We start from the raw sequence: 27,533 nt of genomic DNA on the forward strand, positions 1-27,533 counted from the left end.
AACTAAAACTCTGAGTGAAGAGTGCTTTTAACCCCCTCCTGCACCCACTCTTGTGCCCCGGCCGTGCGGTAGATGAGAGCACCTCATCCCCTGGAGACACCAAACCCTGAACCCTGCTTTCAGGGAAAAAACTCCAACAACCCACCCCATATTTCCCACAGAACAGAAATCCCTCTCCTCACAAATCGGTTTGGAAATAGGATTAAACCACCCACAGCCTCGAAGTAGCAGCGCTGAGCCGAGCCACGCTGAGGTAAAGGGTGGCACCAGCCTAGGTAACAGGCGTGCAGCCCCCTGACCGAAATGGCGGTAGCTGTATTTTTCTCCTCAAGTCACCCCACAACGGCCCGAAAACAACGTGTTTCTCGGAAAGAGGATTTATTTTATTTTATTTTCCTTTAAATAACAGTTAAAGAGGCGCTCTGCGTCGCCGGGGTGGCTGTAGGCAGCCCGCCCGTCAGGCGGCGGGGACGCGCCTGTCAGCCCGCCCTGAGGCGGCGGGACCGCGCCTGTCAGCCCGCCCTGAGGCGGCGGGGACGCGCCTGTCAGCCCGCCCGTCAGGCGGCGGGGACGCGCCTGTCAGCCCGCCCTGAGGTGGCGGGGACGCGCCTGTCAGCCCGCCCTGAGGCGGCGGGGACGCGCCTGTCAGCCCGCCCTGAGGTGGCGGGGACGCGCCTGTCAGCGCGCCCTGAGGTGGCGGGGACGCGCCTGTCAGCCCGCCCTGAGGTGGCGGGGACGCGCCTGTCAGCGCGCCCTGAGGTGGCGGGGACGCGCCTGTCAGCCCGCCCTGAGGCAGCGGCGGGGACGCGCCTGTCAGCGCGCCCGTGAGGCGGCGGGACCACGCCTGCCAGCCCGCCTGAGGCAGCGGCGGGGACGCGCCTGTCAGCCCGCCCTGAGGCAGCGGCGGGGACGCGCCTGTCAGCGCGCCCTGAGGCGGCGGCGGGGACGCGCCTGTCAGCGCGCCCTGAGGCGGCGGCGGGCCGGCGGGGCCGGCGGGCCGCGGCATGGAGGACGACCTGGCGTCGGAAGGCGACACCCGTGAGTGGGGGCGAGGCGGGGGCTGCCCCAGCGGGGCGGGGGGCGCCGCGCCGTGAGGGGGGATTCGTGTGGTGGGAGCGGGCGGGCGCGGCCCCGGCTTCCCCCGGGCCCAGGGGGGGCTGTGGGGCAGGGCCGAGATGCTTTAAAGAACGTCAAGACGTATAAAAATCCATTCAGAAACAAACCAGGTGTATAACCTACACGGGAATCGAGACTGCTCTTCCCCAAACCATCCTGTATCCCTAAGATGCTGCATATAATGCCAGTACCCCCCACTTCGGCGTTTTGTCACCCGTTATCAACCGGTCACCGGCCGTCCTGGGTTGTCGTTGTGTCCTGCAGCCTCAGGTAGAGCCCAGCGGACAGTTTTAGCACGTTTCTTTGCATGCCTTTCGTCTCCTTTGCTGCTTTTTTAAATCTCTTGCATAATAAACTGTCTGTGAGTTGGTGCATTGCACTGAGGTATATAATTTAAATTGTTTTCCACGCTGTTTGGGATAACTGAATTAATATTCAGTACCATGAGGTATGAAATACCCCGGAACCTGAGCTGAAAAGAGAAGGAAAACTGCTAACTATCTACTGAAATGCTGCTGTTGGAGAGGTGCGTGCCCTGATGAGGAGTGCGTTTACATTTACCAGGCTAGCTTCGATGGTGTGGACACTAAGTAGGAAACTCAGACCATCAAATTGTTTCCCACGTGTTGCTGAAAATAAATAAATTGTGGCTTCTACAGCCTTAGCGATGCAAGGTTTGTTACCGCATCTTCACAGGTAGAGGAAAGAATAAAAAGACAAGGGGCGGTTTGGCATCTCCTGACAATGGTGCTTTGTGTGATCGTAAAATGTAAGAACACATTTCTGTCACCTGGAGGGCAGGAGCAACAACATTTGCTTAGCTGAAACATAGGGTTTACCCCACTGAACGGAGATAAGCAGTTGCAAGGAGGTAGTATGTGTGCAGCCATTGGTGTTAATAATTAACATAAACTCCACAGTTTTTTCCCAAATTCTCCTGATATTTCCTCTCAAATGAAGGGTCCATGTGGTGTGGAAATGCAGTCCCATTAACACAACAGACCAGATGAGAACAGGGTCTCAGTATACTGTACCTGCAGAAATCAGTGTCCAGATCCTACTGCTTTCATTGTAGCAGCAGGTCCAACACTCTTGAATGAACCTGTCTGGTATTAAGATTTGTGTTATTCATGTTTTCCTTGAGCTAGAGGTTTTTTGTTTGAAGGTAAGAGGAACAGAAATTTGAGGATGAGGTTATGCCTTTGCTGCCCTAAGAGTCCACAGTAGGGGTGCCTTCCTTCTGTGCCCTCCAGAGAGGAATGGGGTAGTGCTATTTAGACAGCAAGTCTTTTATCTCCTCGGTGTGGTGGAACGGGGACAGTAATATGTTTTGATGCCTCTTGTATGGCATGTGGTTAGTGTCTAGTTGATACAAACTGAAGTTGTGTTGAGCCCCTGCTACCCTCAAACTGCAGCCTGACATCATAGAAACGCAGAAGAGAGCAGAGCACCTGAGCCAGCTTTCCAGTGGGCTGTGACAGGCTGAGGGTCTGACTCAAGCACTTCTTGAAACAATACCCCAAAAGCACTAGGGCAGAGGCTGAATCCAACAAAGACTGACACCAGCCTTGCCAAAAACTTTGAGAGCCTCCCTGTGGGGCTGTGTCAGGCCCAGAGTCAACAAGCCTTGCTCTTGTTTATTGGCAGGAAGGTTTGTTCGATCAAGGAGAAGATTGCTGGGGCAAGGCCCAGCATGGAGAGTAAACACCCTTAAATTGGGCCTAACTGTGCAGGACAAATACTGCTGGTTGTGGTAAATTATGCCCAGAACTGCCATGTTCTATTAAGAGATGCAAGGCTAATCAAAGGCCAGGCTAGCAGTTTTGTGCTGCTTGGCTGATACAGGCTGCCTGGAGGGGGACAGCAGGACCATGTGTACAGGCCTTCTTGTAGAGCAGCGGGATGTAAGTGGAGGGATGGAGGAAAGGGTCTGGGTCATCTGCCCAAGCCCTCACACCGGCTCTGGGCCTCGGAGGATGCCCAGAGGACATGGGCCTAATGGATCAAACAGTTTTGCAGCTGGAGCAAGCCCACGCAGAGGAAGATGCTGAATTAGAAGAGAAGCTGGTAGGACTGGAAGAGCACTGATGTGGCACAGGGGTACTCAGGGAAGGGGAGATAGTGGAAGAGGACGAATCCAGCAAACACACCGAAGTCTGTAAGGCTGGCATTCTTGCTGTAAGAATTTTTCTGCAGTCATCCTTCCTTGAAGACAGCAGGGCTGGTGAGATGAAGGGGAGGTTTGTTGGGGCATGCTGCTCCATGCTCCTTGCCAGCACTGTTTTAACGCCTGCTCTTCTGTCTCTGCTGCAGTGCTTCATTCAGAGAAGGAGTTCCACGATGCGGCGAAGCGTAATGACACGGCCAGGATGGAGGAGCTCATCAGGAGAGGCGTTGACATCAAAGCCAAAAACAATGTAAGTCCTGGGTTTTTCCACTTCTAAGCTGCAGGAAGTGCTGAGGGTGTGTTTCAGAACTGCAGCTCCTTTACTCTTCTCATTAGCTGCTCAATTGGTCAAAGCTTTAAAATACACCGCCCAGTGCTAAATAGGGCCTGTGGCAACTGAGCAATTTCACAACACAGTGAAAGCCGCAGCACTGTCATCCTGGGTGTAAAGTTGCAAGCACTGAGGGAGGGTGATAATTTATAGTTCCCCTTGGAACCCATGTGCCAGATACACACGGCTGCAATGAAAGGCTATGATTTTGCTATCTTTGTAGGCCAAGGCTGTGAGACTGGCTCAGTTCCTGGTGCAGGTCTCCCCTTGTTAATCAGCAGGTTCCTGGAAATACAGGATTGCACCCATTCCTACTGTTTCAATCTGTCCATCCATGGTCAGTGATGTTTCTCAATCCTGTGCTGTCGTTATAGTCTAGAACTTCAGTTTCTGAGTAGAAGGTGACTAGCAGAGGTCTCTATCTGCCTGACAAGAGAGCAAAGAGACAGAGGGCTATGTCCAAAGAAAATCCTACATAGTGTGAGAAATTCTGGCTCCGTGGATGGCAAAGGAGATTTTGGCCTTCAGGAAGGCTGGTGGATACACATACACTGTGCATACATCAGCCTTCCCTCTCTCCTTCCTTCCCGTCCAGACAGAGCGGACTGCCCTGCACTGGGCCACGGGAGCAGGGAATGTGGATGCTGTGCGACTGCTCCTGGATCACGATGTCCCGGTGGATGATGAAGACAGTGTACGAAGGCGAATCTTCCTTGCATGTCCTGCAAATGTGTTCTGTGCTGGGGGAGTGCTGGGGATTGGGTGCTGGGCCAGCAGTTACAGACTTCACCTTAGCCCTGGGTGGGTGGCACAAGGCATTGCAGCGCTTGGGAATCTGCGGCCTTCCTGCTGAGGCAGGTGCAGTGCCTTTCTGGAGCAAGCCTTGTTTTCAGATGTGTCTGTGCTCTGTCTTTTGGCCTTTTCCTTGCATGCACAGTGATTGGGAAGTAGGCCAGTAGAATCTGTGAGGCTTTCTGTAGAGTATGGGGATGCTTGGCTTCTTCTGGTGGTGGTGTTAGGGCTTGTAGGAAGACAAGTGAGTTCTCTCTTCCCCATAACAGCCAGGCTAATCCGCACCATTGACTAGGTAGTGGTAGTCAAGAGGCAGGTCTCTGCTCAGCTGCTGCGACCATCTGTGGCAGGAATAATAGTAATTGGACAAAGTGGGGCTAAAAAAAACCCAGAGAGAAACAAAAATATTTGGGAAACTTCATGAAGCTAGAGGAACAGCTTCCCTCCAGGGTGGGGATGGTGGTAGCTGCAGTTTAGCTGTAAGTATCTCTCTTCTCTTTTGCCCAGTTTGGAATGAATGCGCTTCTCCTGTCTGCCTGGTTTGGCCACCTCCACGTCCTGCAGATCCTCGTCAATGCTGGGGCCAAGATTAACTGTGTCAATAGGGTGAGAGGGTCTCCCTACATGGGTCCATCACGCGGCTCCAGACAGTGATGGGGGGTGAGAGAGGCTTACGTGTGAGATAAGGTAATCGTGTGTGACAGCATCTGCTATGGGGATTGCCATCTGCACTTCTGCCTTATTCCTAAAACAGCTGTAATAATTGTAGCTATAGAGATACACACGGCTTTCTCAGCTCACATTTGTGCAGTGGTGATGTCGAAGGTGTTACAGAAATGGGAAATGAGTTTAGTGAATCAGCAGTCCATGTATTTTAAAATAGACCTTGGTTGGGAAAAGTAGCATTAATACTTCAGTCATAACTTGCTGTCTGCAGCACAAGCTAGTTTATCCCTAGAGGTGCAGGGAGGTGTGGAATGGGTCTTTGCTAACAGGAACAGGTTGTTAAAAGAGCCTGTACTGCAGTCTTGGACTTGTTAAATGAATAGTCCTTTATCTTCTCTCCAGAATGGCAGGAACCTGCTCCACTGTGCAGCTCAGAGGGGACACATCCAAGTGATGGAGTTCATCATGGAGGACCTGGAGGACATGTGTGTGGATAAGACAGACAAGGTAGGAAGGCTCTTCACTGCTTTGTTTCATGAGGTGTGATCTTGCTCTGCTGAGTTTAGCAGGAATGTTGCCCTTGGTCTTGGAAAGAGACTCAGAGTCAGATGCTACTCCTGGAGAATCAAGGGTTTCCCACTCAGGCTCTGGCCCTCCTGTGGAGGAAGGCTTAGGGATGATGAGGAATCTGGCTCTGATCAAGCTTTGGCAGGCAAGGCTTCCCAATGTAGCCTTTTGCAGAATGAATTCAGGAATTCCAGTGTCCTTCTCTTGTGCAGCTCCAGGGTGTATTGTAGGTAAGCAATAACCAAGGGTAACCCTCTCCCAGCATGTTCCAGCATTAGCTGATCTGTTCCTGAAGACAGTGTAGGAGCACACAGGAGCTGGTGCACACTCTTTTCTACTCCCTGGCCTTCATGGTTCCTAGAGTGATCCCCACTCTGATGCTTGGGAGTTAAATGAGGCAACAAGAGATCTGCCTTTACCCCTTTCCCCAAAAAGGGTTCTGACTCATTCAATAACTGTGGTCTCATATATTGATTCCTTTTTTTTATCCTTAGTTGCTTTTAGTAAACTATTTATATGAAATAAACACTGAAAAGATCTATTTTCCAGTGTTTGGCAAGACCAAAGTGCTTGGAGTTGTTAGCCCCAACGGGTAGTTCTGTTCAATTTGTTTTGTTAGGGTCATCCCAAATGTAAAGCAGAATAAAAATTAACAGCAGAATAAAAGGTAACTATTTTTGAAGTGCAGCACTTTTTCCCCCTGTGGCCCAAGGCATTATTATATTGCTTGCAGCAGATGCTCTAATCTTGGGCTTTCTGAGCCTTTCTTGGACTGTATTTCTTTCTGTTTCCTTTCAAAGATGGACAGGACAGCGTTTCACCTGGCTGCAGAGTATGGCCAGCTGGAGGTGGTGGAGTTCCTAATTCGACTGGGTTGTTCTCACAGTGCCAAAGACAAGGTATGAGCATAAAACCATACACAAGGGAGGTAAAGTCCAAGGATTAGAGGATGTGAAAATCAGGGAACAGGATGCCACATGAAGCTCATGCAGGCAAGTTGTCAGCAGTTGTAACTATGGTTGTGGTATGTCAGGGCTTTTCTTCCCTACCCAGCTGCAAACCATTTGCACCTCAGTCCATGTTGGATTTCTCTCAAGGACTTCTCAGACAGGATACACAGCAATACAGCATACAGGATACACACCTGGTGGACCGTGCTCCAGTTTAAGGTAGCTGGGTTTCTTCCCTCCCTGCTGCACCTGGTAGAAGACTGTTTCAGACTCGTGCTGCTGGTTACAACCTCCTTTTCAGTCACGCTGGATATACTCTGTTCAAAGTTGTGGTGTATGAATGCTCAGTCCTGTGATACATATATGTATGAAAGTGATGCTTACTTTCAGGAAGAAAATACAGCATTGCATTTAGCTGCTAAAAATGGACACCTCTCTGTGCTGCAGAAGATTATAGATGTTGGAGTGGACCTTGATGAAAAGAACTTAGTAAGTACATTTAAATGAAGTGAAAACCACATCAGTTTCACCCTTTCCCTTCCTAGAAATATTCTCCTGCCACAGTCATCAGGCTGAATAGTCAGTATTGACAGGAGAGGTTTAGAAAATAGCTGATTTTATCTCAAGTGTACGTGTGTAAATGCAGGTCACACTTGCAGAGTATCAGTGAAAGGCAACATCCTTCTTGGACCAATATCCAATTCTAAAGTGTTGCCTTTTCTTCCTGCTGTATCTGCTGACCTGCCTTATCACTCCATTTAATCTCCCTTTTTCTCCCTGACCCTTGTACATTCAAGTCCCTAAATGGTTATTGAGTGTGTTTTAAACTAAACTTCACTATGCTTTATAGTATTGACTTAGTCACTGAACATATGGACCTTCTGTTTGAGATCTCTCTTTGACAGACCTGCTTTGGAAAATTATGTGGCTGGAACATAGTTAATGATTTAGATAGCAAATATTGACTTAGTAACGCTGTTATTTATTCCAGGGCACAATCCCAATTAAGTTTATCAGCAATTTTTTTAGTCTTATTTGGTTACTGTCTTTGAAAAGTGTATTGGATTGTGATTAAGATCTGAAAGAAAAGGGAAACCACCTTCTGCGGTAACTCTGGTAGCATTTGTCTTCCCCTAGACGAGCTGCCCTTTGTGCGGAGAGCAATAATAAAACCAGATTGAATCACTTACTTAGGAATTCTGCTTGTTTCTTGTAAAGAAATGAGTTGCAGCCCTCAGAAGGGAGAATCAGTGGCTGAGGGCCACAGGCTTCCAGTTCTACCTGTGGCTGTTTTTGGGCTACTCTAGGAAAATGGTTTGTCTTCATTGTCCACGTGAAATCCTTTTTTGTTTGCTATTGGGCTTAAGGGCAGAAAAGATGGTGAACACGATGTCTGTCTTGTGGCCCATGGGCCAGCTGTTTCCGGTGGCATAAGGATAGAGCAGTACTCTGATATGTCAGTGACAGATAATTTTGTACTTTATTTTCCTAACAATCACCCTGGCCCTCAGAATTGGTATTTTAATATGTCATGGATTCAGAAGACGGGGTAGAGTCTTGTTTGTTCCGCTGCTCTGTCTTGGCCTTGTCTACAGAAATGCTGCTTGTCTCCTTTTTTGCCTTGTCCAGGAAGGACTTACAGCTCTGCACCTGGCTGCTGAGGGGGGTCACAGCCACTGTGTGAAGCTGCTCTTGGAAGCAGGTGCCGATGTCAATGCTCAAACCCAGGTAAGCTCCGTGGAGGTGATTCCATTTCCAGACACTACTTTGTGGATTTTTGCCCAGACCTGTGGCCTCCTGGGGAAGGCACCCATTATTGGGTGAGGCCATCTGGAGCCCAGCACTTCAGAAATAGCACAGGGAGTCCAGAGGAGGGTACACTTGGCTTTGTACAAAGAGGCGGGTGAAGCTCCCTAGGACCGGTTTGGCTGTGGAGACAATCTTTATGAATTTGTCAGTACGGGGGCGCGGGGCTCTTGCAAGAGGGAAGCAGGGAGATCTCTGTGGCTAGTCTGTAGGAACTGCAGCCTCTGAGAAGAAGCCCTGACTAATACCCATCTCTTCTGATGTGCCTCTTTCAGAAGAAGATGAACTGCCTTCATTACGCAGCACTGCATGGCTATGAGGAGATAGCCAGGATCCTCATGGACGCAGGAATCCACACAGATGCTGTTAATCATGTAAGTCCTGCTCAATGCTCTCATCACTTACAAGAAGGCAAAGCCAGTTTGTGGAGCTGTTCGAGAGCACAAAACAACTCTGCAAGGACCAGTGCTGCTGTGGGGTCTGTGCTTATGGGGCAGTATCACCAGTCCGCCCCCAGTCCAGGCTGGCAGCTGTCTTATTCCAAGACATGCTGGGCACTGCATGGTCCTTTCAGTGCCATAAGCGAAGCTTTTCCTAAGCGCAGGGTCTTCTTTCCACAGCAAAACGCGTCAGCGACACACATTGCGGTACTGCAGAACTTCCCAGCCATGGTGAAGCTCTTCATCAATGCGGAGTGTGACCTTGACATTCCAGATAATGTAAGACTGCAGCTCCTGCTCTTTGTGTCTTTGAAATGTGAAGCAGTTTCATGGGGGATTTGATCACCTTGGGGACAGGATTAAAGAGTGCTTTAAAATGGGGAAAACCTGGAAGTGCAAGTTAGGAAACATGAAACCTGTGAAATGATTCTGAGCGTTGCAGTGAGGTAATTGCTTGACGGCATTCAACACCAGGGTTGTGCCGTGTCCCTGGGACCTGTGAGCAGAGGCATTGCATAGTCAGACTCTTCTCCCTGCTGGAAGCAAGGGGGAGAAGTTTCAGCCTGGAAGATATTCTGTAAAATGCTTGGGCGATGAGAATGGGAGGCAAGCCTGGAGGTAGCTGATTGTCTCACCAAATTGTAATTTTGTGAATGAGGGGGCTTTGCTAACAAATGTGTAACTGCTTTGTAACATTTCGGTTAATATTCGTCCTTGTGGTGATGTCCTCTCCTCATGACACCATAAAATTGCCACATTTTGTGTTTGATTTTAGTTGTTCCCATTAAACAGTCCCAAGGTGCATACAGTTTACAGTGCATACACATTAACCTGGTCCTGTGTCCCAGGAACAAAGAATAGATACAGGTGCTTTCCTCCCTTGGCCACATCATCTGCCTACAGAAATTGTTTAAATAACAGGAAATAATATATTCCTATAAGTGACCCCAGGGAGCTTTATGGAACTGAAGAGGTTCCTTCTTTAGACTGAAATGTTATTAGGGAGGCTTCCCAGTGCTGCTGCTGGAACAGGGACAGACCAGTTCTGCTCAGCCTGAGGAACCCAACTCCAGTTTGAGGTAGAAGGGTGTTTGGCCCTCAGTTTAAAAAGGGACAGAGGGGAGAGGAGGGCAGAGCTGACGGCGTTCTTGCAGCGCTTCCTCCTGGTATTGTTTTGTCCTACCCTTCCAGCCCCACACTTGTCCTTCTCCAAAATTTAGTCCTTTCACCCTCCTTCTGCAGAGGCAGCAGACCTCACTCCACATCGCTGCGGAGCATGGCAGGCAGGACATTGCTGAGATGATTCTCATTGCAGGAGTTAATCTGAAGCTAACAGACAAGGTAAATGTCTCCATGGGTTGAATACATTCTGCGGGGGTAATGGAAGGAAAATATGGATGGTCTTTGCCATTGTTTTTCATAATTTTCAAGGAAGGCTAGTGAGAATATTAAAATCTGGCTATTTCCAGGGATAAGGCCTTGAAACACTACTGAGTAGGTTATTTTGATGTGTTTTCCAGGAAAGAAGTGACTGGTTCTTAGGAAGGTAGACAACAGTTCACACAATGATGAGCAAACTTTTTCTTCTCAGGGTTGTTCTAGTTCCTTCTTCTTGTGCTATCATGCACGTTAATATCAAAGATCTTCTCAAATAATGATAAATAATATACCTCAAGAATTACAGCACACATATTTCAATAGGTTAAAAGTATCTGGTTGGTATAGATCGGGCACTGGTGTCCAGGGCTTTTGCCCTCTAATTAAATCAATAAAAAGGAATTCTAGAGAAATCAGGTAAATTGTGTGCAGCCTGAAAGCATGGTATGTGCCCAGAAAATGCTGAAGGGGCCTTGGGCAGAGATGAAAATAGTGTCTGCCATTCACGGCGGGTTAAAGCACATACAGACTCGAAGCCACCTGGCTGAAAGGGCCTTCAGCTGCAGTGAATGTTTGCCACCTTCCAGCCGTCTGTGGAACCGCAGTGAGACTCAGCGCAGGGCACGCATTCGCACTTTTCTGTGTGAAATTGGGTTTCTGCTCACATCTGAGGCTAGAACCATTCTCACTGGCATGCCTGATGGCTGGGCTGGCTCGCTTTCCTTCACACAACTGTCAAATCTTTTTTCTTTCTGCTATACGCTTTTAGATATAAATTCAAATCCCTCCTGCCCAATCCAAAATGATGTTCATATAAGGAGCGTAGTTACATTTTCATAGTCCCGTCAGCCTATGCTTCTCCTAGGACACTCTTTCTAATCATGCGTATGTGGAGCCTATAAAATTAACGAGTTTGTGTAGATCACTTCAGTTTCATGTGTCAGCAAACCTGCTGTGCAAAAGGCTATAAAATGCCTTGGATTGTAGTGCTGAGCTGGTCCTTCGACGGCCACACCCATGTTGCTGGGAGCCTGAAAGCACCCTGCCATCCGCTGTGGGTTACGGAATGTGTTCCCAACTGCTGCTGCCAAACGGGCAGATCCCCTGTGGCAAGAGAGGAGATGCTGCACAGCCTAGAAAATGACTCCTCATGCCATGCACGCAGTGGCTTGAAGGTAGCTCACGTCTGAGGTGTTTACAGGTGGAGAATAGGCGTCCTTCATCCCAGCTGGGTGCATTGCTCAATAGGCCGTACTGCCTGCTGCTACAGACTGCCAGGTGGGCATGGAGATTGTACTTCGGCAGCATGCAACGTCTTTTCCAGCTCATTGTTTCCCTTCTGATTTCAGCAAGGGAAAACATCTCTGGATGTCGCCGCCCGAGGCAATCACATCAACTTGGCGGACATGATTATCAAAGCCGATCGGTTTTACAAATGGGAAAAGGTGAGCAGCTTACACACCATCCCCTGAGCTTTCTAGCGCAGGTGTAGCTTTATCCTCTCCATTAAGACTCCACATTACCAGCTGTCAAAAGGAAAAGAAATATAGGACATCTTGTGACAGCCTGACCTCTACTTTCGTCACCTCACTTAAGAAAAACAAAAGTCCTCACCATGCCAACAACATCTACGTATGGCTTCCCTTATTTAGAGAAGCCTCTGTTGTTAAAAACCCCAGCCTGTGCTGAAAGGAACAGGGGTTTTCAAAGATTCTTTGGCAGCTGTTCCCAAAGCCCTGTAGAAGGGAGTGGAGTAGCATGAGTTCCTTTTCCCCGAAGGAGAAACTGAAGCACTGAGCAGGAAAATGCTTGGCCTGAGGTCACCAAATGGGACCTGGGGAGTTTTTCAGCGGTGGAAAGGCGACACCTCTTGCCAGGAGAGTGATCAGTTCTTGTTGGAGTCATACAACTGACTTCACTCTCAAACCTCCCCGCAGTTGGGGCTGTTCCTCGTGTGTTTCCCAGTGTGGCCCAGCAGTCTCTGTCCTCCCACAGCCCCATGCACAAGGCGCAGCTGCTCAGCCCCAGTCCCCCATCTGAAACCCTGCCTCCCCTAAGCCTGTGCCCAAACCAATCTGAGCAGAGGGCGTGCTGAAAGTATGGCCAACCACCACATCCCCTGCATCTTTGTAAGACTTCGGGCATCCTCCCATACCAGGAAAGACAGTGCTTTAGCATGGAGAGAAAAGGAAGGAAAGGAGGGCATATGCCTGTGGCTCAGGTGCCGCATCAGGAGTAATGCTGTGTGTATCAGGCCCTTGCACGGGGTTCCTGCGCAGCCCTAGGGAAAATCATTTAGCCCCTTCGCAGTCTGGTATGTAAAGGAGGTGACCACGTGCCTGTGTTGCAGGGGAGCAAGGAGATTTAATTAAATGATTCTGCATACAAGCCCCAGATAAAAGGCACTGTAGAAATGCAAACTGATCTGCATGAGCTTCCACAGCAAAACTGCTATTAACAGCGTTTGCTAACATGCACGATTAGAACTGAGTGAAACAAGAGAATAAAGAGAATAAAAAAAATGTGCTGTGCCAGAATGAACTCACAGCAACCTGCAGAGCTGAGGATGTGGGAGGCTGCAGTATGAGAGGTACATCTGCAGCATCCCAGCTGAAACCCCTGTTCTGGCTTGGCAGGACAATCTGAACAGCGACTCTGACTCCTGGGTGGCAAAGCACTTGACCTTTAAGCAAGATCACAGGCTGGAAACGCAGCACATTCGCTCGGTAATGTGGAGATTAGCTACTAAGTACCTCAAACCTGGTGAATGGAAGAAGCTGGCACGTTACTGGAAATTCACCGATGCCCACATTAGGGCCATTGAGCAACAATGGACAGGTATAAAACACTGCCCAGGTATTTTCCTTCCTTCACTGGGACTGTGTTTCTAGGAGATAAGTCTGCAGTAATAGCAAGGCAGGAAGAAAGCCAGCTGGCTTATTTGAAACAACCAAAAGATTAAGTTAAAAATCCTGGTTTTAATGAATGTGGAGTGACCTACACACTGGAATTTGTCTAGGAGTAAAGCACACAAGCAGGGGGGTTAGTGGTCCATTGCTCACTCCTTCCGAGGCACTTGCCAGACCTGCAAGTTCTTGCTACAATTCTTGTTCTATAGGACAGAAGAAACTTGGTTTTATTTTTTTCTTTTAAGGAGCTGAACCAAGGAGGCCGTGAAGGCCCATTTAGAATTTAAGAAATATGTTAGCAGAAGCAGGTTCTGAGTTTCAGAAACAGGTCACTGCTGGTTCAGTTACTGTAAGGACTGCTGTAGTTTACACAAAGCAAGGGGCTAAGCTGTGCTCTGAAGGCAGAAATTCTGCATTGTCACATGAAGGGTTGTCTGACGAGCCCAAGCTCATTGATGGCCCACTCCATTAAACTTAACGTTAATCTAGCAATCCCACCACCACTAGGAATTAAGCTAAACTGTATTTTAGAGCCTGCTAGTAAAATCCAAAGAGGAGGGAGGGGTGTCCAAACCCACCAATTCAGAAATCCGCTCCAGTCAGGGCCGTGCGCTCTAAGTGCAGGATTTCAGTTGTAGTTTGATCTTGCCAGGCACAAAAAGCTACAGGGAGCATGGCCACAGAATGTTGCTTATCTGGCTCCATGGCGTGATCACGGCAGGAGAAAATCCAATCAAGGGACTGTACGAAGGCCTTGTGGGGATCGGAAGAAGAGATTTAGCAGGTAATACTTTTGTCTTCCTTCAAATAACGCACAGTGAGCACTACCTGAATTCTGTGGTTATACAACATACACAGAGGAAAACTACAGTGAAGCTGGAAGCCACCCTGCCCTCTTGCTACCATTACACATAATTTCTTTGTCTTCCTTTTATTTTGGTAAATTAACACATCCTGCCAGGGCTTTATACTTTCTGCACAGCAGAACATTGTTGTTGGGTTTTTTTTGTTTGTTTTTTTTTGTTTGTTTGTTTTTTTTTTTTACAGAAAGCATTCGGAAAAAAGCAAACGCAGACTCTGCCTCTCCGCGGAAGTGCATAGCAATGTAACAGCAGGAGGGCACCAGTGGTTCCTTCCACTGATGTAGGAGGAACACCTGCTCTGCTACGGATCAAAGGCACCTGTGACTTAAGGGCTTCTTGTCATCACTACTGCTTCCTTCTTGGGCTGAAACAACAAAGGGATCAGCAAATGCTAACAGGCTGAAATGTCTCTTTACGCAGAGGGGTGATTTCTATCGGCTGTTGCGTATGGTCTGGGCACTGTAATACAAGTTCAGTGAGTAAGCTGCACTTGTCATACTGTGAGTGTCAGGAAATACCACACTCTTTTACTGTAAGTTGTTTACATCACATTTTTCTATTTAAATTTTTAATTGTCAGGTTTTTAAGTTATTGAGGGGAAAGCCTTTGTTTTCAGGAGGCTTCTTACCTTTTTTTGGGGGGGATGTCTATCACTTGTGTCATAAATGTGTTCATAACTTCCCTATTAGGGTGGGAATTTAAGAAAAAAAGTCAAGGCTACCACTCGGTCCTTTTGGAACCTTAAGGGTTGTGATCTTTAATGTTTCGACTCTTCACAAAAAGTTTCAGAGAAGAACATTAACATATACTGTTTATAAATGTACATTAAGACACATGTAACTGTTTAGAAATCAAATAGGTAACTTCTTTAATCCCTAGGTTACGGCTTGAAAAGTGTAAGAATGGTCATGGGTTATCTACACAACCTCTGACAAGGAATCAGTTTTCTTAAATACCAACTTGTCGTGTAATAATTTGTATTTATTTTTTTACAGTGTTTGAAGGGGAAATCGTGTCTGTATTTCAATAAATCCAGATTTTACCATTAAATTTGCAAGTTATGTCTTAGTTACTCCAAGTAACCAATGCATCCTTATAATTAAAGCTTGAGGTGAATTCAAGCAGAAGGTGCTGGTTTTCTTAATTTCTAGAGGTGTCTGTGGAAGCAGACCAGGACTGCGGTAAGCTATGCCGCTGTTCTCTTGTAGTCAAAACAAGAGACACTTGCTGAAATTGAAGTTTTATTGAAAACCATTTCTAAACAGCAAGAAAGTTAAAAATTCAAACGCTTTATTTCAAATAGAAACTAACTTACAACACAACATATGAAGCAAATAAGTGATGGCAACATTGGCACTTAAACATCTTTTAAACCAAATATTCAACAAAAATATATGTCAGCTTATAAGTACACAATTTGCATGTGGCAATATATACAGCTGAGTGAAAAATATAAAAAGAAATACTGTTCTGCTTAAGAACACGATAGTGAAGACTTTGGTAGCAAAAATGTCTTTGTTTTTAAAACTGTAGTCTTCAAAGATGCTTCCTTGAATTCAAAGACTAAAAATTAACCAGATCTATCCCATTACACTGCTGGAGGTTACCGTCCACAGGTAGTTCACTGACCGTTGATCCTGGTGGAATCACACAGTGATAATCGGCTAACGCAGGGAAGGAGGCAGAGTGGGAACAGTTGATTGTACACAGGAAGACCACCAAAGCAATTCCTTGTTTTCACCAGCACTCCAGAACCTACTGCTCTTCTTGCTCGTTGCTGGTGTGAAGACTGATCTTTTGCACTTCCAGCTCTTCTGCGCTGACCATGGAAGGATCGATGGCTGCATACCGGGTGCCGTGGAACTGCAGTAAATGGATCTGTCGGATACGGAAAATAACACTGAAACAGGTGTAGAAGCACAAAGTTTTGGTAAAAGAGAAACATTCCTTCCGAGTAATTTTTGTGAGGATGAAATCATGGCTCTGGAGTACAGGAGTTCAGAGAAAGGACAGCGGAAACGGGCAACAGCCAAACCCCCAAAGCTAGCTCTCCATGAACATGGCTGCTCCCAGACCTGCCCTTCTGTATCAGCGATCTGGGAGTCAGAGCGAACAGAGCTCAGGCAGGTTAAGAAACAAGCAAGCACAGAAAAGGGGTTTCCTACTGCCGATCCGGCTATATGCCATAGTAGATTGGGTTGGAATGCAGAGACTCACTTGAATATACAGGTTGACCTCAGCACTCCTACAGAGGTATGGGAAGTTGCCTCCCGTTTTGAGGTGAGCTCTTCTAGCATTGGGATAAAGCTTATACATTTCTTCTTTTGCTTCAGTTGAAAGCGCACTTTGGTCAAACACCTACGTAACAAGTTACAGCAGTTAGTTCTGAATCTAATCAGGTTTTGCTTATTAAAATCAGACTGCTGCTCCTAGAAGCCATTCTCAGCTTCTCTGTGGAACTGTCAATGAAACAGAAAACAAACACGGACATTAGGCATCGACAGCTAGAAAGCTAACTCTGTGATATATAAACATATGGCTGTGTTACTGCACAGAATATCCAATTCATAATGTAACACAGAGGAGTGATGGTGTTGCCCAGTCAGTAGAAGGCTTATCTAAATACGAAGTTAGATGCTGCAAATATTTATGAAGTTGCTAACAGAATATCCAGGCCCCACCTGCCCAGGGCAGGAAACAGTGTATAAATAAAAGGATTACGTTGAGATTAACTTACATCCATAATGGTTACAGGGATGTCTCGAATTTTATGAGGTTCTACATAGGAGTTCTGGCAGTTGAGGGTAAGTCTTGAGGCGAGCTCGCTCTGGCCCAGACTCTCCAGCTTTCAGAGGAGAGAAACACTGATTGACAACATATTTCACTGCAGGAAGTTAATGCAATATTAACAATACAGCCAGAGAGAAGTTAGTTTTAAATGGAAACATGACTGCACTTCAGATGAAGATTATAGTTCCAACTTAATGTAGCTCTGCACGAGACATGCTTAAAACATGTTCCATTAGTTGCTCCTGCCTCCAGAGCATGGCCTACAGACATATCCCAGCACTTTCTCCTCTTCCATCTCAATTTCTTCACTATTTCTCTTCTCATGTACATAAATAAACAGAACTGTAAGGTAGACAGTCACAGCATCGGTTAAATTGCTGGGGCTGTGACAGTCAACACCTGCTGAGGGTCCATTCCTTACTCCTCCCTTCCAGGTAAGTAAATGAAGAAAGCAGCAGAAATACCTACAACCTCCTGCTAAGTAAATCTTCTACAGAGATCGACATCACAGCCGTTAGAGTACACAGCTACCTACCCTGTCCACCATGAAATCAATCCCATCGGCCATTTCAGGATCTAGAGGACCAGATGCAAAATTCCCAAGGACAATTTTTTTCAGCATAAAAGCAGGCATCAGCCAAAAGCTAAAATAGAAACAAGATGTAACAATCTTCAAGCACCCAGGACTCCAACATTAGATGCTTTGTTCTAAGTGCTCCCTTTCCTTGCACAGACTTTGTGCTTCGACTTCAAATGAAATCCTGAAGAAGCTTCAAGAGCATAGCGATGGAAAACCTCACAGCTAGGTGCTCAAAATGCTCTGGGAAGCTGTTAGTCTTACATCGCAAGACTGTATTTTAAACATGGTGAATAACACTTTTCTGACTCTAAACGGTTTTGCTAGAAAACAGGCAGAGTTCTTAAATCTGACCACACATCCACAGAGGATCATGGAACGACTCGTCTGCCAAATTCCACACACCCAATTGTGAACATTTCCATTCTCCTTGTGGCGTGGCTTTAAATGTCACAAGTATTCCATCCCACACCTCCCTTGCCCAGGCTGGGAACAGGTTAGACACATGTCCAACCAGATCAGCGTGACATTTCATTGCAAAAAAATTATTGCCATGAATCTGATTGCTTGTCTCAGTCTTCCTTACCTGTTTGCTGTCCATGTCTGATTGAAGATAGAAGTGTCACTAAAGGAATTACACAAGATGAGAGACTGAACTCTGGGAGATTTGTGTGTGTATTCAGCAAATTTTTGAGCCAGAAAGCCTCCCAGAGAAGCTCCAAAGAGGTGAACCTAATTCAAGGAAAAAAAAAAAAAAAATAGATCACGTTACACTTGTTAAATAAATGACTTCTAAGCACAATGTTTCATTACAAAAATAAGTCATTCAAGTTTTACCCTGCCCTCATAACCCATTTCTTTTAAAAGAATCACTCTTCTATTCAGCTGCTGGTTTTATGCGTGATATAAACGTGATAAATACTGAAAGAAGGAAGCATTTCCAGATCACGGTTCAAATTTCTGTGTGCTCATCAAGCTTAAGAAAAAAATGGAACATTTTACTTTGTCTTCCATAGCTATTCCAATCCAAGATACTTTATTGTGGTGCTCTGTACTACGTGAGTTAGGAAGGATAACTTCCACAGGATCTCGTGAAAAACTAGTTAACCAATACAATTTAATAGGCCTAGAACAGCAGTTGAATTTAGGCCAAGTATGGCAATTTTCAAGGGTATTCACCTTCAAAACCAAACTCGTTTCAAAAGTAAAATTGCAACACAGCCTCTTTATTTATAGGCTACATTTTTGCGTCATATTTTATACACTTGCTCTTAAATGAGACTCTTTCAAACATTAGGTTTTTATTGCAACTATACGTCCACTTCCCCATCTCTGAGCACTCACTTTATCCAGCTGAAGGTGGTCTAACAGTTTTCTGAATCCATCACAGAACTCAAGGTGATCCCAGTACACCGGATACTGCAACTAAAATAATACGAAGTTAGAAAAAGCCGGTTTCAGATCAGTACCTGTCAGCTGTCTGCTTGAAAGTCATACCAATTCTCACACTAAAGGTTTCAAGACAGCAACCTGCCTCTCCTGCACCATGAGGCTCAAGCTCCTCAGCAAGGTCCCTACAGCCACAGGGTACGAACTCCTCCCCCTCGCTTGCACAAAAATACACAACTGAAAGTACTGCAGAGCCAGTTTGTTGGGGAAAGTGCAGCATTGCTTCATTCTGTAATCAGTGGGAAGAGAGGCTGGAATGATTCTTCAGCAATTTTGTAAAGTTGGCAGGTACAGAAATCATTAACTGCTGCAAGAGATACAGCAGTACTCCTAAAGCCATACCGTTTAGCAGAAATATTGTTGTACAAGTCAATCGTTTCAGCTCAGCTCGGGAGCCGAGAAGCCACAAGAGAGCATGCTGTTACGATTTTAAGGAGTGACTTAGCCCACCTAGCTGCAAATACCAAGAACCAGGTTATCCACCATCCCCAAAGCAAACTTGGAAACCCTTAACTAACCCATATGCTTGCCTCAGGGCTAACAAAGATCCAGCTGGAGGAAAAAGTGACTTGTGTCCAGAGCACACAAGGGAAAAAACAGACCAAGAAGTTAATAATGTGTACGCACAAGGCTTTGGATAAACGCTTCTGTGAACATACAGCAGATTTCAGCCTGGATCTGCATACTCTGCAGTACAACTTAGCATCAGCTTTTTGGTGGATTCCCCCATTAAAACTAAGTTTATTTTCGTTATCCAACTTCTGATTAGAGCAACAAGCACAAGTATGCTAACTTTGACACAGGACTGAGAATACTCACAGCAATAACTCTGTAGCCCCATCCAGTCAGTGCCAAAATTTGCTGGAAAAACACATCTGCAGTTCCACTCACAGGAGGAAGAAATATGAGTGGGCACCGAATGCTCCTAGGTCCCGCATCATACAGCGACCAGACTTTACTGTCATCATCATCTACTATTATCTGAAAAAAAAGAGAAGCACAGGGGAGAGAAGAAACACACAAGACTGAAATGAGTTTTTTCAGCCAGCTTCCAGGATTGCTTCTACAAAATTTCTGTCATCTAGTAAATATTATCACACTCAAGACCCCTTTGAACAAGACCATCCTTTACTCCTCTTCACAATAGCTTTCTTCTGGAAGGCTGTTTACTAACTGGAATTACAACATTTGTGCAAATGCTGCTGGAAACAGAACTGCGGCCAAATGCTTTTGTGTCCTGACATAAGCCGGATAATGAACGCCGTGCCGCACGGAGTCAGCAGCAGCACGATACGTGGTGTCTTATGGGAACTCATCCTTCTGCAGTCAACTGGAGAACAGTACAAGTAGTGAATGATGTTGGTTTTACAGTGATGGACTGCACTTCAGAAATTACACTCGGAAAAAATCTCTCTTCCTTTCTGAGGAAGCGTGGTTAACTAAAGTTTGCAATGCTTTGCTCTGGGTTTCAACTCAGAGGGCCTTAGTCAGAATGATGGTACATCTGGATCTGAAAACTCATACAGAAATAAATCATGGGAACAGCAAGGCTGTGCCCCAAAGGATCATGATGCAATGATCCACATGCTTGGGAATGGAGCCACCGTGCCATGGCCCAGGAGAGACCGAAGAGGTCAGTTCAAGGTACGAGAGCAACAGCTGTAGGCTGTAAGAGCCAGCACTGCCCCCGGGGACAGCTTTTTAAACAACCATCGATATCTCCATTCACTGGACAAAAAAAGTCTTACAGGTCTGGATACACAGAAGCCTATGATTTAAGCAGCTAACACCACAAATTATTGATCTGAAACAGTTACAGCCAGCTGCCAGAAACAGAGACAGACACAACTCCCAAAGCAGCACTGCAAAGCTGACATGGAAAAGAAAACCGCTTCCATCGTCTGGCAGCATCTCGGGAGCATCTGGAGTGCCTAGGACACACAGCTGGCTGAAGGAGATTATTCACACACGAGGTGCTATCCTTAATGAGCAGTTCCTCATACAGTGCCCATCTCTGGGCATAAGCTAAAAGCCTTAGCACAATTAGTATCTTTAAAAGTAGAGGAAGTAGGTAAATGTCATCTTTTCTAGCAATGCTGGAGCCTGACTTGTTTTTACAGGGACGGTTCTACCAATAAACTGTTGTGTGTATTTAGGATGCTCTTCCAACCCTCCACAACACAGTAAAAGCGTGCAGCTCATACCAGATCAACAAGCACAAACCTCTGGGGAAAGCCTGCGTCACACAGTGGGAATTCATCTCCTCTGTATCAAGATTTTATAGCTTTTCAAACAGCAACATACAAGCACAATTCACTTTTCCATTACAGCAGTTAAGCTTCTCAGGGAATCGGAGGAGAACAGCGTATCACAAATCACATTTGCTTGACTAACAAATCTGCTTGTAACAAAGCCAGTATTTCAGGCTCTGAGAGCATGTGAGAAATCACATGATGCTGCTGTTTTGTAAAGTCTCTACAAGGAAAAAAAAAAAGAAAAAAAAAAGGAGGATTGCACACCAGAGCTTCCAGACCACTGAAACCATTTAAAAATAAAGCTTGTACAAAAGACCTCCCAACCCTGTCCCCCCGCCAAAACAACCCTTTGCACATAACTCAAGAGCTCCAGACTGCTGTTCTCATCAGTAATTTTGGATCAGTTCAGGGTAGCTGTCAGTGGCTACTACAAAGTTCACCTTTAGGAATACTCTCAAAGGCGAACCATACTCCTTGAAATCACAGAACCAAAGTTAGTTCATGTCAAGGGAACTGAGGCTGAAAGAGAATGTTTCTTTCCTCAAGCCCAGACAATGAATCAATGGGTTTAGACAACTCTTCTATTTGATTTCTAGCCACATACCAGATAGTTTAAGGGCAGCTCCAACACGAGGCTAAGCGCTGCATAGGTGACAGCAGCACAGTTAACTGCTGATTCAGTAGTCCCAGCCTTTTTCTTGTTCTCATAGATGAATCAAGATCACCTACAGTTTACATAAAGGGTAACATCTGCACTTCATTGAAACAAGAGGCAAAACTTCCCTTAAGTTTAGCCGAGCCAGGGTGTCCCCTGCTGAAGACTTTTAGGAAGGACTTAAAGACAGCAAGTGGTGTATGCAAATGGAGGCAAAGCTAAAGACTTAATTTAAACGTGTTATTTTCCGTGCTGTACTTCCTATATCTGACAAGAGCAGGAAGGGCGATGGAGCTGTGCATTTCCCGCTGCTGTCAGGAGGAGTGTCTCAGCCCGTTTTCAAACAAACAGCTCTGGCTCTGCTTCCTTAGGTCCATCTGACTGTAGGAACGTGTGCTCACCAGCAGTAATGATGGTCATTCCTTCCTCTGTACTGCACGCGCTTTGCCTATACTTTTGGGGGGATAAACGCAAGCAAATGTATTCCTAAAGACTGCTTCAGAGATTAATTACATCTTCAAACTGTGCTTTTTTTTTTTCCCCCCTTCTCTCTCCAGAAACCAAACTAGTTTGTTTATTTCTGCCTCCTTCATAGCCCACACTCATCACTGCGGCATCACTTGACTTTTGAGTAGACCAAATCACTCAAGAGGGAAAGGTATTCCCTAGTCTGAAGGTCACGAGGTCAACAGCAGCTTCAGTTTACATGTGTCCCCATTTATGAAATCCTGAGTAGTCAGCAGCAGCTGAAGGCAGTGGCCCCTGGCAGTGAGCTGCAGCATCGCACAGTCCCCACAGCAGCAGCAACGCATTCCCGTGTAACCACAACCTCCAGCTCCTTTCGTTTACCATACTGCATCCCATAAAGCAGCGCCTCAGAGCACCCACAGCTCTCTCTGCTGAAATACAGTCTCCCGGCTTTGCTGACCCGGTGAGGCATTGCCTGGAGCCAACAGCATGGCAAAAATAGACCCAGCAGATCTGGTACTGGCAAGAAACAGAAAAAAGCTGGACAGTCAGAGCCTAAACAGAGCATGCATAGTCAACAGCAATGGATCTTTCTCGTTTACTGAAGACACAAACTGGCAAAAATGAATGAGAAACCCTGAATGGAAAATCCTACAGCCCTTACATAAAGGTAATTTCTCAAAGAAAGCTACACACCACTCAGTGGAAATAATGCTGGGCACATTAAAGCGTTGTTCTTTAGGTTTGAGACACAATCCCTTTTGAGTGGCCCAACTGCAACCGACTTGCTGTTGAAAGGGGTAATGCTACTCTTGCCTCTGCTGCCAGCACCATCCCCCTGTTCCTGCAGCCCACACAGCCATCCAGAGCAGGGAACTGAACCCGCTGGAAGTCAGCCCAAAAACAAACTATAAAACACACCCAAGCTAGACAGGGCACTGACTGCTTGGCTTGCATGGTTACACGAGTGACCGTGCTTGCAGGAGCAGCAGGCTGGGGTGAAAAGGCAAGACTGTCCTTCAGCCTGGCAGGAGTCCGGGCTGCTGCTGCAGGTTAGTCTGTAACCACAGCCTCAGCAAGCCTTAGCTGCACAGGTACGCCTGAGAGCTAGCACGGGGCAGGAGCTATGTACCAGCACTGCACTCCATGCCCTTTGCTGCTTGACACATAGAGAGCAGAAGTTGGAGCACTGCACACCTCAAACACTCTCCTGTGGTTCAGTGAAAGGAAGTGGAGAAGTCTAAGCGAGAAGGGAAAGTGGTTGGACAGTGTGATTAAGCAGAAGACATCTAAAGGACACACAGCGGAAGAAGCCGTTTGTTTTTTTCCACCGTGGTTAAGGCATCTTTCCGCTCTCAGGAACCCTGCATACAGCCCGACTGCCAAGAAGCTGACTTCAGGTACTCTGCTTCAGCCTGAGACTGATGGGTAGGAATGGCTCTGGCAGCACAGCTGCATGGCAGCCAGGTCAGCTGCCCTACCTTGGTGCGGTGCACACAGGCAGCTCCGCGAGAGGCCGTGCACATGGTCCCCAGCACATGCTACTTCCTTGGCGTCTCCTCCTCAGGTACGGCTGGCACCAGGACTCCAGGCACCACTGCCGTGGCTCGCAGCTGCAAGCCTCTGCTCCCCACCACCACATGCGGAAGTGACCTCCGAGAAGTATGCAAAAATGAAGATCGTGGTTTTGTGCACTCATATGACATGTGGGACAACAGTTCAGGAGATAAGTCAGGTCACTAGCACAGCCACAACTGTTCTGCATTAACCAAACAGCTTAGTCTCCCCCACTACAAAGCAAGAGGAGACATTTCACCCACAAGTCGATTACACCTATACATACCTTTTTAAGAGGAACTGTGCTTCTGAACCAGTTATAGTCAGGAGAGACTTTAATCTCTCCCATGATGTTTAGAAAAAACTCAGTTGAGGTCAGCCTGAAAAAAAAAAAAAAGACGAAGTAAGAAATCAATACAACAGCTTTACCGCAGGCAGCACTCAAAAGCTGTGCCATGTACATAAAGAGTTTCCAGGATGAGTTTGCTCTTATCAGTAGATTGTACTACCTCTGACTCATGGCAAGTTTACTTATCCTCAGTTTTCATCACAAACCATTTAATTATTCTCCCAAGAGGCAGTCACCTGACTGCCTTACTGTACTGGCCTAATTATGAAACGATGACGCTTTTGTAACAGCATTCCCATGTAACAGTTGTAGAGAAGGACAACTGTGTTGCAGGCTGTAAGTGGCTTGAAAAGCTAAAGCACGTTTTTAGTTTGTTTTTAATTTATAAAGCACTCCAAATTTATATCTAATAAATATTCATATGATTCATTCAGCAGTTCAGACAACGAACTTACATTATTTCATGAACCTACTGCCTAAGTATTCAGACCACGTTCTTCCATCTCAGTATAACTGACCCCACGGAGTCCCAAAGGGCATTGGGAACATCAGCTGATCTGCAGGTTAATTTACAGAATAGCCCTGGAGTTTTAATTCTATCCACACAGAAGCTGACTCTTGTCAGGAGTTTCCAACAAAGATATCTTTGAAGCACACCAGTTAATACAGAACAAATTGATTCAGAGTTGGGTCCACACAGGAATGCCACTAATGCACTCTGAAGTCAGAATGTCCTAGTGTACGTAATGCAAGTGTCTTATAATGCTTCATTAATTTGTAATAAACACATAGGTACCTTCTAGATTTAACTTTTTTTTAAAGCAGCGAGAGACCATTAGCTTCCATTTATTCAACAGATGGTATCAAACAGTTTTGAAGCTTGCAGACTGAATAGCTTTACCCTGAAAGCCAACTGCCTCAGGAGATTATTTTCATGCATTCACACACAGCAGTGAGCACAATAAAACAAAGCAACTTTTGCTCTTGTTACTTAACAGTTGCCAAGTACAAATCAATAGGTTTTGTTTCTTAATTCTTCATCAAATAAGACCTTGGTATGTTCTGTGAGTCACTCCAATTCATTTCTCTCCGCAGGAAAGCTGCCACTGTGCAGGTTTAACTAGCTTATTGCATTACAGCTGGATTAAAAGTTATTTACAATTTTCTCATCTTTCAGTCTTCATTTGCCATTTTCCAAGTACAGAAAACATGAATTACAAGACAACACGCATTTTCCACAGAGCAGGTGATGCACCTCTCATGTCTAACGAGGGTGTCAGAGGTAGGAAATTATTTCAGTTTTGTGTGGCTTCATTTTGGTGCTTGCATCAACTATTCTGCTCTTTGTCATAGTCTGGCAGCAAATAAAATTACAGTGGAGGTAAAAAAATATCTGTTCCACTAGCCTGCAAGGCAGAGCAGGCACAAAGATGCATTACTGGACTACGGGGGGCAGAGAAAGGAAACAGCAGTTTAGTCTACAAATTCCTTTCTATAACCATGCATTAACTGGTTATCAAAAAGCTGTTCAGTGAACCAGTGTGACAAAATTATGGCAGAAATAACAAATTCCAGCAAATGCATTAAAACAACATATTCTCTCTGAGTATTGTAGTACAGCAGGACCAAGAAACACAAGTCACAGTCAGGGCCTCACTACGCTGGGCACTGTACAGACACAGAGGCTCAGGAGAGGGAGACTTTCTGCTAATAATTCTGGTTGCCATAAAGGGTCGGCAATCTCCTCCCGCTGTGATCACCTCTCTTCCGCCACCTCAGCCTTTCTGCACCATTAAGCTGATTTGTGGGCTGGCAGGTCACTTGGGAGTGCGAAGCTGCCTATCGTTAGCCTGGGTAAGGAACGGGGACAATGCAGCTGAGCTTTGTCCTGTCAGCGTACCTCAGCCCACGCCAGAATGGGTTAAGAGTCCATCTGAAACCTAAATTTTGACCTTCCCAGTTCACCTGTTACCACTTGTGGAAGCAAACTGCTGGTCACCAGGATCTGGGCTGATTTCCCCCAGCTCCTTTCTTGTAAAGGCACATCTGTGACCCCCACTCCTAAGGACTGCCTTTCTTTTAAAGCAAGACTAAACGTTTTTTTCTGTGATTCTAGGATTTTTTTTTCTGAAGTTGATGTCCTATTACTGAAATATTTTTTTTCCTTGGCACAGAAATGCGGCATTAAATTTCCACGCACAAATATTCGCGTCAACAACAACTATGTGCTCTTCCAGCCACAGAAAAGCTGAACCATGAACTCTAAACAAGGAACCAGCCACCAAAGATAACTCAAATCACAAACAAAGAACCTGATGCTGTTCATGACCCAGCCTCTGAAGACCTGACTTTCACTTTCAGTAAAACCAAACAACCTGAAGAACTCTAACCTCTTAAAAAGAATTCCCCTAAAGGAAGAATCACCTATGGATGTGTTCAGAGCACTTGATAATATTCTCTTTGTGACTTATCCCCGCTACACTAGTGACACGTTCCATTCGTTATCGATCTAGAAAGACTTTGATCCTGCCACTAGAGAGGAAACCCTGCCAGAGCAGATTAGACGAGCAGCGACTCAATCCTCTCCCCCGTGCCGTGTCTGCGTGAGCTGGGGCCGCTGCGCAGCCGCTCTCTTGCTGCACCCACTCCCACGGGCCAAGAGACCTGAATCAGCACCACCAGCATCGAGAGCTGATGGGGGCTGCAGGCAAACACCAGGAGAAGCAGAGGAGATGCCAGGGCTCCAAGTGCTTTATGAACACCAAACGCAGGCAGCGGGGAAGAAGAGTTACAGATAATTAGGACATGGCAGCAGGCGCCTTCCCCTCTCCCCCTGAGCTCTTAACACCGAGCCCAGCCCCTGCTCCATCCCCCCTCCTCACCCAAGCCGGCTCCCCCAGCTTTATGGGGAGAAAGGGGCAAAACCCCACTCAGCACCCCCAGCCCAGGCTCTCCTCCCCCCGGCACAGGCTGAGGCGGCCCCTTGCCCTGAGACGCCCCCCCAGAAGATGAACCCCCAGGGCAGGGCTGGGCCTTGGGCTCCCTGCGGGGCCGAGTCCCACGCCCCACCCCAGGGCCCCTCAGGGATCGTGGTAACCCCCCCCGGAGCCTAAAAGACACCCCCTCCCGACCCGCCGCCTCCTCATGGCCCCCCAACGCCTCTGGCACAGCCTCATCCAGCGGTGGTGCTACCCCGGAGCCTGAGAGACCGCTCCCCCCGCCCCGGTCTCCTCAGGGCCCACGCGGCTCCACAGTGCTCCCCCCTCCCCGGGCCCACCCGGCCCTTCAGAGCCCCCTCCCCGGCCCGGGGCCTGCCCCTCTCCACAGCGACGACCCCTCACCTTCCCCTTTCGCTGCTCGCCCCTCACCGGCTCGGCAGGGCCCGGGGACGGCGGGGACACCGGACCGCCGCTCTCCTCCTCCCCCGGCGCACCCAAATGGGGGCACCC

At 46.9% G+C, this 27,533-nt stretch overlaps 2 protein-coding genes across 2 annotated transcripts; one reads left to right on the forward strand and one right to left on the reverse strand.

Annotated features, from left to right (window-relative positions):
- The first annotated feature begins 999 nt into the window (after positions 1-999).
- ANKDD1A (ankyrin repeat and death domain containing 1A) lies at positions 1,000-14,303 on the forward strand. Its single transcript, XM_059824066.1, has 15 exons — positions 1,000-1,038; positions 3,430-3,537; positions 4,214-4,308; positions 4,914-5,012; positions 5,475-5,587; positions 6,448-6,538; positions 6,980-7,078; positions 8,219-8,317; positions 8,671-8,769; positions 9,016-9,114; positions 10,078-10,176; positions 11,562-11,657; positions 12,849-13,050; positions 13,774-13,905; positions 14,169-14,303. The coding sequence occupies exons 1-15, from the start codon at positions 1,005-1,007 to the stop codon at positions 14,228-14,230; spliced, it is 1,527 nt and encodes a 508-aa protein (XP_059680049.1). The 5' UTR covers positions 1,000-1,004; the 3' UTR covers positions 14,231-14,303.
- An 837-nt stretch (positions 14,304-15,140) lies between these two features.
- Positions 15,141-27,438, reverse strand: SPG21 (SPG21 abhydrolase domain containing, maspardin). Its single transcript, XM_059823898.1, has 9 exons — positions 27,426-27,438; positions 24,022-24,115; positions 19,620-19,781; positions 18,696-18,776; positions 17,938-18,083; positions 17,310-17,418; positions 16,722-16,829; positions 16,202-16,342; positions 15,141-15,862 (listed from the first exon to the last, which is right to left on the reverse strand). Exons 2-9 carry the CDS (start codon positions 24,082-24,084, stop codon positions 15,740-15,742), a joined length of 933 nt encoding a protein of 310 aa, XP_059679881.1. The 5' UTR covers positions 24,085-24,115; positions 27,426-27,438; the 3' UTR covers positions 15,141-15,739.
- Positions 27,439-27,533: the final 95 nt, after the last annotated feature.

This window comes from Gavia stellata, chromosome 13 (genome assembly GCF_030936135.1).
Source record: "Gavia stellata isolate bGavSte3 chromosome 13, bGavSte3.hap2, whole genome shotgun sequence".
Taxonomy (NCBI): domain Eukaryota; kingdom Metazoa; phylum Chordata; class Aves; order Gaviiformes; family Gaviidae; genus Gavia; species Gavia stellata.

What these genes read in the sequence shown, in the direction of transcription:
- ANKDD1A (XM_059824066.1), top strand. Translation starts at nt 1,005, where the DNA reads ATGGAGGACGACCTGGCGTCGGAAGGCGACACCC. An exon ending in CTCACAGTGCCAAAGACAAG is followed by an intron (nt 6,539 to 6,979) that starts GTATGAGCATAA and finishes GCTTACTTTCAG; the next exon opens with GAAGAAAATACAGCATTGCA. An exon ending in ACCTTGATGAAAAGAACTTA is followed by an intron (nt 7,079 to 8,218) that starts GTAAGTACATTT and finishes TGCCTTGTCCAG; the next exon opens with GAAGGACTTACAGCTCTGCA.
- SPG21 (XM_059823898.1), bottom strand. Translation starts at nt 24,084, where the DNA reads ATGGGAGAGATTAAAGTCTCTCCTGACTATAACTGGTTCAGAAGCACA. An exon ending in GGGGCTACAGAGTTATTGCT is followed by an intron (nt 18,777 to 19,619) that starts GTGAGTATTCTC and finishes GTATTATTTTAG; the next exon opens with TTGCAGTATCCGGTGTACTG. An exon ending in TTGATTTCATGGTGGACAGG is followed by an intron (nt 16,830 to 17,309) that starts GTAGGTAGCTGT and finishes CTCCTCTGAAAG; the next exon opens with CTGGAGAGTCTGGGCCAGAG.